At 47.6% G+C, this 11,537-nt stretch overlaps 2 protein-coding genes across 2 annotated transcripts in view; one reads left to right on the top strand and one right to left on the bottom strand.

Annotated features, from left to right (window-relative positions):
- Positions 1-3,027, bottom strand: part of KMT5A (lysine (K)-specific methyltransferase 5A) — a 23,962-nt gene extending 20,935 nt beyond the window's left edge. The window contains exon 1 of the mRNA XM_015419289.1: positions 2,960-3,027. Coding sequence (XP_015274775.1) covers positions 2,960-2,969 — 10 coding nt within the window. The 5' untranslated portion in view covers positions 2,970-3,027. The remainder of the gene's footprint in view (positions 1-2,959) is intronic.
- A 2,467-nt stretch (positions 3,028-5,494) lies between these two features.
- Positions 5,495-11,537, top strand: part of SBNO1 (strawberry notch homolog 1 (Drosophila)) — a 47,431-nt gene continuing 41,388 nt past the window's right edge. The window contains exon 1 of the mRNA XM_015419288.1: positions 5,495-5,716. Within this exon, the coding sequence (XP_015274774.1) occupies positions 5,495-5,716 (222 nt within the window). The remainder of the gene's footprint in view (positions 5,717-11,537) is intronic.

Raw genomic sequence — 11,537 nt, 5'->3', positions numbered from 1 at the left:
CCCTGGGAGGGAAGACCTGCCTGCCCCCCCCCCCGCCCCATAGCTAGCAATCCAAAGCAGTCTAGTGGAGCCTGAGCGGTGGGTGTCACCTTCTGACACACTTCCGGTGATGTCAGGGGGTGTGGCATATGCAAATGAGCTATGCAAATGACTTATGCTAATGGGCTCCTGCACCTCTTTTTCTACGAAACGACCCCTGGATTAGACAGATACCCTGATCTGGATAGCCCCAGGTAGCCCCGTCCCATCAGATCTCAGATGCTAAGCAGGGTCGGCCCTGGCTAGTATTTAGACGGGAGACCCTGAAGGAATACCAGGGTTGTGATTCAGAGGCAAGCGACAGCCAGCCACCTCTGAACGTCTCTTGTCTTTAAAAGCCTACAAGGTCACCATAAATCAGTTTGAGGTTAGGGCAAAACAAGCAAACACACTCAGATCTAAGAGAACTCCACATCCACACAAACCTTCTAGACACTTTCCAATATCAGTCATGTTCCCCCAACCCGACATGCCACGACTCAATGAAAATTAACTGTTCCTTCCCCCCCAATCACAGTCTACTGTCCCCCTCCCCGTGTTTTTCCTGAACATCTGAAGGCATCCTCTCTCCCCCATACTTTTTGCACGGGGCTTCAGCTTTTCTCATTGAATCAGTTAAAAATGTAAAGGATTAGAAGGTGCTTCCTGATTCATTGGGCAACAGAGTTTAAAAAAAAAAAAAAAAACCAGAATTTTATTTATTTTATATTATAACCTTTACAGGGCACGGTTCCCAAGCTAAATGCAGCTGACAATGACAGACCAACAGTGCAATCCCATGCAGTTACTCCAGTCTAAGTCCATTGAATGTCCTTACAATGGAAGAAGAGAAGAAGAGATTGGATTTATACCCCACCTTTCACTACCCGAAGGAGTCTCAGAGTGGTTTACAATCCCTTCCCCTTCCCCTCCCCACAACAGACAGCCTGGGAGGCAGGTGGGGCTGAGAGAGCTCTGAGAGAACTTGTGAATGACTCAGGGTCACACCAGCAACTGCATGTGGAGGAGTGAGGAATCAAACCCGGTTCTCCCAGATTACAGTCCACGCTCCTATCCACTACACCAAACTGGCTCTCTAGAGTACCTCTCTACACTGGAGTACGTCTGCACAGGACTGCACTGTAAACCTCTTAAACAAACCCAGTCTACTTTTAATATAATGCCTGCCAGAGTTACAGATGAACAGCATCGACAGAAGAAGCATTCCTAGCCTCTTACACATGGGAAGGAATGCCTCTTCTGAGATGTATTTGCAGCCAGGGAGATATGATGATATTATTTGGTCAAAGAAAGGGAACACAAGTCCAGTGGCACCCACTTCAGAACCAGTATTTCCTTTAGAAGAAGAGGAAGAGATTGGATTTATACCCTGCCCTACACTACCCAAAGGTGTCTCAGAGGGGCTTACAATCTCCTTTCCCTTCCCCTCCCCACAACAGAGACCTTGTGAGGTAGGTGGGGCTGAGAGAGCTCTTGACAGAAACTGCTCTTTTTTCAAGAACAGCTCTTATCAGAACTACGGCGTGCCCAAGGTCATCCAGCAAGGTGCAAGTGGAGGAGTGGGGAATCAAACCCGGTTCTCCCAGATTAGAGTCCGCACACTTAATCACTACACCAAACTATCCAGATTTGTGCAGAGGGCTTCAATGAAAAAGCCATACAATTTATTGACTTTTTTAAAGTTAGGCAACTGAAAGCACCTGGTTATTTTATCCCACTTTCCCTCCAGAAAGCTCAGAGCTGAGTATGTGATTCTCCCTTCCTGGTTTACGTTATTTACAACAAGCCTGTGAGGTAGGCTAGGTTGAGAACATATGATTGGCCTAAGGTCACCCAGCCATCTTCCATCGCAGAAAGGGAGATTCAAATCTGGTCTCCCCGACCCTAGTCGGACACTCGGATTCCTACACTGCGCTGGCTCTCATCTCTGCACCCCTCTAAATACATTGTTCTCTTCACCTTCAGAGCTCCCATATGTAGGGTCTGGGTAAAACTCGGATCTAAACGGATCCTCATGAATTCATATGATTTTAGCACTGAAAGGAAATCAAACCACCATCATATCGTAGGCCATGTGTTAGTCTATAGGTCTGAATCAGTAGAAGACAGCTTCCATAGGTCCATGTGAATCAATGCTCCCTCTAAGCTGTGGAGTCTTCTGAGCAAAAAATCTACTTGGTGAGGCTGCTGGCATTAAAGTTGTGAGCGAGCCATTTGGCTACTGCATAAATTAGTCTGCTCTGGAGCCCTCCTTCCCGAGCTAAGGCAAAAATGTGTGAGCCGGAGGCTAAAAAACTGTGAACTAGCTCACATTAACTCAGCTTAGAGGGAACACTGAAGCACCCCAAAAAATGGCATACGCACATACAAAGATTATCACTGGACATAAGTGACTTACATTACAAGATGACCCCCCTGGAAAAACAGACCTAGCTTTGCATTTGAGCGAATGCTATATGAACCCCCTTTCATTGCACCCCACTATAGGAAAAAATGCTCCTGGTGTACCGTTTCCAAAGCAGGGCCCCCACCTAACCAATGCTCCCTCTAAGCTGCGGAGTCTTGTGAGCAGAGATTCTACTTTGTGAGCTCCTGGCATTAAAGCTGTGAGCGAGCGATTTGGCTGCTCCATAAATCAGTTTGCTCTGGAGCCATCCTCCCTGAGCGGAGACCAAAAGGTGCGAGCTGGAGGCTAGAAAACTGTGAGCTAGCTCACACCAACTCAGCTTAGAGGGAACACTGCACCTAACCCTCCCTTTCCGGTGCCACCTTTCCCACCGCACCTTCTCAGCTAACCCCAGCCCCATCCCTTCTCCGCCCCCACTCTCTGCCCTTAGCAGAAAGCACCCCCCTCCCCCGCTTCCCAATCCCAACCCTCTCCCCTGGGCTAGTCCCCCAAGCTGGAAGCAAGCAGATTTACCTTTAGCCATGATCCCGTAGGGCAAAACTGAACCGCGTTAAAGCCCGTCCACTTCGGAAGCAAAGAGATTCCCCTGTTTGACAATTCACCGGGGGGGGGGGATCTGACCCCGCCCCTTGAGTGTAACCAACTGCTTCCAAAATGATACAACTGGGTCTTTCGTGTGGTCTGATTGGTTCGTCCGGCTGCTCCTCATGACTACACAGTCTCTGGTTGGCGCATATGTAAACCGCCCCGCCTTCCTCTTTGCTTCTGAAGCTTAGCGCACTCTACCGAGAAGGAGTGTTTAAAATAAGCGTTCTCTGGCTGCTGATTGGTCAGCGGGAAGGACCAGCGGACGGTGATTGGAGGAGAGGACGCTGCTCTGTGCCTCCTCTCTGCAAAGCTGCGCCACGTGTGTACGAGAGACATTGTGCGGATAACAGTTCCGCGGGTCTTGATTCGGACGTGTTGTGCTCGCTTCGGCAGCACATATACTAAAATTGGAACGATTCGCACATGTAGGGAACTTCCTACGATTATGTTGTTGTAAGCCATTCAGACTTGTTATAGTTTTCTGTGTGCAGGAACTTTCGTTTTTAATGCAAGGAACACCCACGGCAGCGTGCAGTGGAACAGTCCATTCACACACTCCTCCCTTCCCCATTTCTGCCTTCTCATTCGTGTCTGAACTGGGGCTGAAACTTCACAGCCTAACACTGATCTTTAAAACATCTGAGTTTTCCCTATTTTTCTCGGTTAAAAAAAAGCATTTCAAATATAAAATGCAAAAAAGAAAATTTAGAATAGGCAAAGTCCAGCTATAAAAATGGAAAAAATATTCTAGATCCTTTACCACCTTATTTGCATCTCACAGAATTAGGCCTGCCGTAGTGTTTTTAACAGCAACACAACTGGCTTCAATTCAACAGATAGAGTTGCTTTCTCTTAGTTGGGATAAGCAGCTGCATCTTTAAGGTTCTGTTGTTGGAAGTTATCAGGCCAAGAATTCTGCTGAAAATTGTATTTATGTATTTCAACATGGCTTCTCTTATGTTCATAAAATGAAAAAAGGTAGTTTGCACCAGCAACACGGAATACAAATTGAAGGTAAATAAATAAAATAGATAAAAATTCTAGATCCACTTGTCACCTTATTTACATGTCACAGAAATGTGCACACAATGCTTTTAACAGCAACACAACAGGATGCAATTTAGTAGGCAGTTATTTTCTCCGTCTTCATGCTGGGATGAATGATTACCTTTAAGCTTTTGTCACTGGGAGCTGCCAGAGGCCAAGAATTCCGCTGAAAATTGTTTGTATATATACCTGGTTCCCATATGACTGAAACACTCTCTCGCATCCAGCCAGTCATAGCTCCTGATGCTTGTCTCTCCAACTTTTTTGCTAGTCTACATCAATTTTGTTACTATATCAGCCATAACAATTTTTTTGGTTGCCAATGGGTGCTACACAAGGGTGGAAATAGTGTTTTGTGTTGTCCAAGACCACTATGTAGTTTTGAATAAATAAAATTTATGTATAGTATTATTTTTATCCTTACTTTCAATATTCAAGGCAATTAATTCCAAAGTCTGACCCTGAGAAAGTTCTACACAATTCTTCTCTTCTTGTTGTCTTTTTTCTTCTGTCTTCTTCCAATTCATTTTTATTGAGCGTTTTGTCCTGGAACACGTCCGCATTTACAGTATAATTCATTGCAAGTTCTATGATGTTTTCAGTTTCACTGATATGTATCGTGTACCCAACATTCACATTTTCGCATTTGAACTCTTTTGTATACCTTCAGCTTTTTCGTCACCCAGAGAGCATTAGTAATATCAGTTACCAATGTCATCATAGGAGATATAAAAATAAATATTTAAAAAACCCGAAGACCAGTTCCACATGATTATAGCAAAGAGCCGCACTGGGAGGGGATATCGTACTATACAGCCGAGTTGGAAAATTTGATTCCAGGTCAGGACCTTCACTTGCAATACTGCGCATGCTCGCTACCACGCGTTCGACGACCAGGACAAGAGCTGTTACTGGTTGCGGGTACTCCCCACGTGGGGGGAAAGGAAGCGCATCTGAGCCTGCGGAGAGCCATACAATTCGACCTCTCCATTATGGCTCCTTCCATCAGGTCCCTCTCTCCCATCATGCACCGGTCAACCATTTGTCACTTGGGCGTAGACAACCTCCTTGCGTTCCGACGTCAACGCCGCCATTTTAGATCGCGGGATCACGTGACTCCCTGCGGCCGTCTCCTCGACCTCCTCTCTTTGCCCCTCCCAACAGAAAACCGGGCCTATGTCTGCCTCTGCGTCCGAGTCGCCAGTTATGGGGTTACTCCAGCCGGTAACCATCGGTCGACGGGATCCTTCTGGACGCCTCTCCGTCTCTATTTCTCGCTCCCCCCTCCCTTCGGATTTCTCTGAGGTAAGAGAGGCGACCCCCCCAAAAAGGGGGGGAGCGCGCCGAGCCACGTGATCAGCGAACCAACGAACGGTCCGCCAGAGACGCGGACACGTGACGTCGACGCGGCCTATGGCGGGCGGCCTCGAGAAACAGCGGCAGCGGGGAGCGGACGCGCATGCGCCGGCAGGGCCCCCTCGTTTTCTCGAGGCGTGGAAAGGCAAAGGCGAGTGCGTAGAAGAGGGGGGGCGGGTCACGTGGCGAGCGAGTGCGGGAAGGCGCGCGCCGCCCGGCAACAGGAGGGGGGCGGAGGCGGCCGCGGCCGCCGCCGCAACAGCAGCAGGAGGCGCCGAGGTCACGTGGTGTTGGTGTCGTCCCCGCGCCGCCCGCTCTCCTCCCCCCTCCCCCTCGAGAGGGGAGGGAGGGAGAGCCAAGATGGCGGCGGCGAGTTAGAAAGCGGCGTGAGCCAGGGTCTCAGGTCAAGGTCTTTTTTTGTCACTTACTGCCTGGTCCTTCTAACTGGCAATGCCAGGGATTGAACCTGAGACCTTGTGCAAGTAAGCTGGCTGGGTGATCTTGGGCGATTACAAACTCTCAGCCTGGGCTACCTCACAGGGTCGTCGTTGTGAGAAAGTGGAGGAGGAGAGAACAACTTTCTAAACAGCCCCTCTGCGTCCCACCTGGGGAGAAAAAGCAGGGCATGAATAAAAAGAAAGATGGAGAGCCAGTTTGGTGAAGTGGTTAATTGCGCGGACTCTAATCTGGGAGAACTGGGTTCGATTCCCCACTCCTCCACTTGCACCTGCTTGGATGACCTTGGGCAAGCCGTAGTTCTGATAAGAGCTGTCCTCGAAAAAGAGCAGTTTCTGTCAGAGCTCTCTCAGCCCCGCCTACCTCACAGGGAGTCTGTTGTGGGGAGGGGAAGGGAAAGGAGTTTGTAAGCCGCTCTGAGACACCTTTGGGTAGTGAAGGGCGGGGTATCAATCCAATCTCCTCTTCTTCTTCTCTGCTGTGGGTTCCGGGTATTGCTCCCTCTAAGCTGTGGAGTCTTGTGAGCAAAAATTCGCGGTGGGATCATGGCCCATGGCATCCCCCCTCTTGATCCCACCGCGATATACAATAGGGAGTGAGTATTTTAGTTCCTAATGTATCCTGCAAGATGTGAGTTTTTGTTTTAATTGTTTTAACTTGTTCTATCTTTATTGCACTTGGTGCCTCAACTGTTTTAATCCTGTTGTATTTTATTGCACAGTTGTGCCTATGTAAGCTTGCGGGGAGGGCGGGGAAATAAAATAAATAAAAAATAAATAAATAAATTCCACTTTGTGAGCTACCAGCATTAAAGTCGTGAGCGAGTGCTTTGGCTACGGCATACATTCGTTCGCTCTGGCGCCCTCCTTCCCGAGCGAAGAGGAAAAGGTGTGAGCCGGAGGCTAAAAAACTGTGAGCTGGCTCAGACTAGCTCAGTTTGGAGGGAGCACTGGACTTCCCGGTGCCCTAAAGGTGGAGGGGGGCAAGGGGGGAGGTGGTCAGGGGGAGACGGCACTCACGTGTGGGATGATGAGGTCCTCCTTGATGTACATCAGCTGCTCCGAGCCAGCAGACCTGGGTGGGAGGAGAGAGGAGAGACACAGACACAGCCTGAAGTGGTGCAGGGGGTCACAGTGCTGGATGAGAATCGGGAAGATCCAGATGCGAATCCCTGCTCCGCCGCAGAGGCTCGCTGGATGACCTTGGGCCTTTCCCTGTCTCCCAGCCTAACCTACTTCACAAGGTGGTTGTGAGGATAAAACTGAGAGGAGACGTTACGCTGCTTTGGGTCCCGTTGGGGGGAGAAAGGCCGAGTCTCCGCGATGTATGTGAATACATACAGCAGCCCAGTCTCTTTGCCCCACACTTTTTTTTTAATTTATCCTACAAAACGACACACACACTGAAATTACAGCTATACAACGACCATATATGAGCCGGATGCTAAAAAACTGTGAGCTAGCTCACACTAACTCAGCTTAGAGGGAACACTGGAGGAGACGTTAAGCTGCTTTGGGTCCCGTTGGGGGGAGAAAGGCCGGGTCTCCACGATGCATGTGAATACATCCAGCATCCCAGTCTCTTTGCCCCACACTTTTTAAAAAATTTATCCTACAAAACGACACACTAACTGAAATTACAGTTATACAATGACCCTATAGGATAATAATTATTATCTTAAGCCAAAGCTTTTCCCTTATTCAGGTTAAGAATAAAAATTCTATTATATTATTTCGATATGCAAAAAAAAAATTAAAATGATTGACAATGCAAGATTATGTAATGTAATATAAACATTCCTTCTGAAGATTAAGCTATTTTCTGCCTTTCCTTCCTCTCTTCTTGCTTTTATCTTCCTGGGGTGGTTTGGGTGCTGCGGCTCCCAATTCTGATTCGGATTCTACTTCTGAGCTGCCATCTGCAGATGTTTCATGGCTTTCCAAGCCATGCGGACTGTCCAGTTCTCCTCCTCATTTCCTGCATTGTGCCAGGGGGGTTGGACTAGATGACCCTGGAGGTACCTTGTGGATTTCCTGCTTTGTGCCAGGGGGGTTGGGCTTGGTGACCCCGGAGGTTCCTTCCAACTCTATGATTCGGTGCCACAATCCCCCCCCCCCAAAAAATAAAGGTTGAGTCTTGTTTATGCCCCGTGGGCAGCCTCCCTTCTCTTTCCTCATCTCCCATTTCCGATCAGCACGAGGGTTTCCCACCTCTGCGTTTTGGCATGGACAGGGTCACTGGATGTCTGTGGGCATTCTCTTCTTCCTTATCTCAAATGGAATACCTGCCCCACACTTGTTGAAGCCCCGACCACTCTGTACCCAGGTCTCCTGCATACTACTCCAGCGCTCTTAACCACTACACCACATCTGTCCTTACTGACACCAAGTGGATCCAGATGGGTAGCCGTGTGCATGACGGAGTGAGCTCCCGTCTCTAGTTCCAGCTCCTGCCAACCTAGCAGCTCGAAAGCAAGAAACTGCAAGTAGATGAATAGGTACCACTTCGGTGGGAAGGTAACAGCGTTCCGTGCGCCTTGGTGTTTAGGCATGCCGGCCATATGACCACAGAAATGGCTCTTCGGCTTTGAAACGATGAAACCAACGCGCGCACCCCCCCCCCCCAAATACAAGATGTTATCAAGATGGGTCCCCCTTGTTAGTCCGTCTGTAGCAGTGGGAAGGAGCACCTGAAAGACTAACAACATTTGGGGCAGGGGGTGAGCTGTTGTGAGTTACAAAACCTCATCCCCTGCAACAGATTTTGTTAGCCCATGGGGTAGGGTCTGTGTTCATCTGACCAAATCATACTAATTTGGCTTCCCGTACCCCACATAACCAGAGAGTGTGTGGTGGGTGCAGAGTGCGTAACCTGCATTGAGGAGGGGGTTGGGCTAGACAGCATGTATGACCCCTTTTAGCTCTGTGATTCTATGAACCAACCTGCCTCTCTATATATATTTTAAAGGTCCTCATATGCTTTCTGGAACAACATGATTTGCAGTATCAGTGGGGAGAGGTCTTTCAGTTGTTTGTCTGGGCCTCTCAGTAACAATCAATTATCTGGCCATGCTCAAAGCCTGGTTCTAAGGGTGTGTTTATCCCATGAGTAAATCCCATTGGTGTCAGTGGGGTCTCCCAAGTAAACATGCTGAGGGATCACAGCCATGGTGCATGAGCTAGAGAGCGCTTTTGCTGCAGAACTCAGTTTGTGCTGCGGCCAGGGTGCCTCAGCCTTGAAAGATCACAGGAAACTTCACTGCAGTTTGCCAGTGGCAGTCGCATGCTTGCAAAGGGAGCTCCTTCAGTGAGCTGCTGGCAAATACTTGTCCCTTCTGCATGCAAAATACGTTGCAAGCTTGAGCTTGCAGAGCTCTTTGTGGAGGATGCTGGAAAGCTTTGTTGGCTGTCTTGTCGGATGATCGCAGCCCCTAAAACATAAGGGGAGGAGGGTGGGAAAAGCTGCAGTTTGTCCTCCTGGCTGACTAAGCAGAAATGCCTTTTGTTCTCCAATGTTTCCAGCCGTTTTTTTCCTTATCTCTTTGGCAAGCAAACTTGGTTCTTTTACTGTAAAATGTAAAATATCTGTTGAAAAATCCCCTGAAACCAAAAGCTTTGTATAATCTCTTAGGTCTCATGTGCTTCGTTAGTGTCCTGCATGTTGTTTTGAATGGATTTTTTTGAGTCCAGAGCAAGTAGAAAATGCCTGAGACAATTACGTAGCCACTTCTGGCTCAACCCGGAAGTTTATGTCTTGCACACGTGTTTACAATGGAGGAGTAAGATTTGATTATCCTTCTAGAAACTTACTGCTGCCGTGAGTTAGTGTTTTAAGGTTGTCAGGGATGCATACATTTGTTGAAGGATTTAAGGCATAATCTAACCTGTAAACTTAATCAGTGTGCTGTGTGTGAACAGATTGCTAGGGCAGTCAATGTTGGATGTTTGCAGGCATAGCTTTGTGTCCCCAGAACGGTTGTTACATAGAATCTTACCTTTTATTTTGTGAGATCTGATATTAATGGGTAAGTAGTGCTTACCTGTTCAACTCAAAATCTTAAATACAAGCAGTGTGGTTTGTTTAAGTGTGCCTAACCCGTGCTATGCTGTACTGTCAATGTGAGTTGCATATTAAATAGTTGTTACTGGGCAGATTTTCATCAAATTTATCTCTGGTTAATAGAAAACTTTCCTCTAACTTTGTGCTTCTTGTCTGCCTGTAAGACAAATGAATGCTACACCGATCATGAATTGCATATGCCCTGCCCTAGTGTTTATGTTTTAATGTCAGTATGGCTGCTTTTTAAACAAAAAGGTTGCTATTATGTTAGATTAAACCAATTTGAACTGTAGTATGCTGTAGCTGTAACATTAACAGCTGCCAGATGTAGCTATTGCAAAGTTTTTTGTTCCATTGTAAAGTTCTGATCTCTCTAGTCAAATAACATCTCCGTACCTCCGAAGAATTATCTTTAAGTGATCTCTTTACGAGTTAGATCATCCTGGATTTGGGTTCGAGTTAGAATGTGCGCATCATAAAAATACCGGAAGATACTGGAAGTCTTGAGCCCTTGCCCTGGGCTCTGTGTGCTCCCAACCCCATGGGACCCCACAAAGTTCCTTTGAAATTACAGGGGACTTTGTGTTGCTTTTTTGGTCACTTCTGTCTTGGATAGGGTTGCTAGATTTGAGTCCAGTAACACCTTAGAGACGAACCGGATTTTCAGGGTTTAAGCTTTCGGGAGTTAAAGCTCCTTTCATCAGATGCTCTTCGTCAGATGACCGTTTTGTATCTATGAGTAGTAGTAAAGTACTGGAAAGTGAATCTTAAGTGAATCTGCAGCCATTTTAGAATACTGACTGGGGGTGGGTGTAGCGGTCAGCCTGGCTGCAAGTGGCACAGAGAGTGGGAGTTTACAGCACTCCTGGATAAGAGCGGGGGGGGGGGGTGCGCGTTAGCCGAGGTTGTGTAGTATAGTCCTGCTTATGTCTCCCCTGTTCAGAAGACTAGTGGGAAGACCACTGCAAGGCTGTACCATAGGGCGATGCTGTATGACTACTTCTTCTGCCAAAGGAAGTGGCTGCTGAAAAGGGATGTGCAGTGATCCGTAGGACGGCCTGGTTTCCCCCCCCCCCATCCAAATGCCACTGTTGTATATGTAGTAACATGTCCGAGTCCTGCCAATTTCATTGTAGCGTCCCACACCCTGGCCTTAAACACATTAATTTTAACTACGTCCCAATGACACAGTGGTGGTTCTACAGAGCAGGCCCTTGGCTAGGAGGGTGAGTTAAGCTGACAGCGTGTACTAAACAGGAAGTGCTTAACAGGAAGTACCACCCTTCACACCATGGACTTTCAGCCATACTCAGTGTGATGGGTACTTTATACATGATGTTCTGTATTTTTCCAATGGTAAAAATAGCTGTCACAGGATCTCATAGCTATCAAACCTTCTTGCAGGTACGTTAATGAAAAAGAGCAATTGAGAGAAATGTTGACTTCTGAAGGTCGTTTCGTATAAGCAGTTGTTACAACTCACTCACTTGTCTGTAATGTGTTTTGTTTCAGAAATGGTGGAACCAGGACAGGATCTGTTGCTTGCTGCCTTGAGCGAGAGTGGAATCAGTCCAAATGATCTGTT

Source organism: Gekko japonicus, unplaced genomic scaffold (assembly GCF_001447785.1).
Source record: "Gekko japonicus isolate JY-2015 unplaced genomic scaffold, Gekko_japonicus_V1.1 scaffold181, whole genome shotgun sequence".
Classification (NCBI taxonomy): domain Eukaryota; kingdom Metazoa; phylum Chordata; class Lepidosauria; order Squamata; family Gekkonidae; genus Gekko; species Gekko japonicus.
The sequence above is the reverse complement of the archived record's forward strand: the minus strand, read 5'-3'. Positions and strand labels throughout refer to the sequence as shown.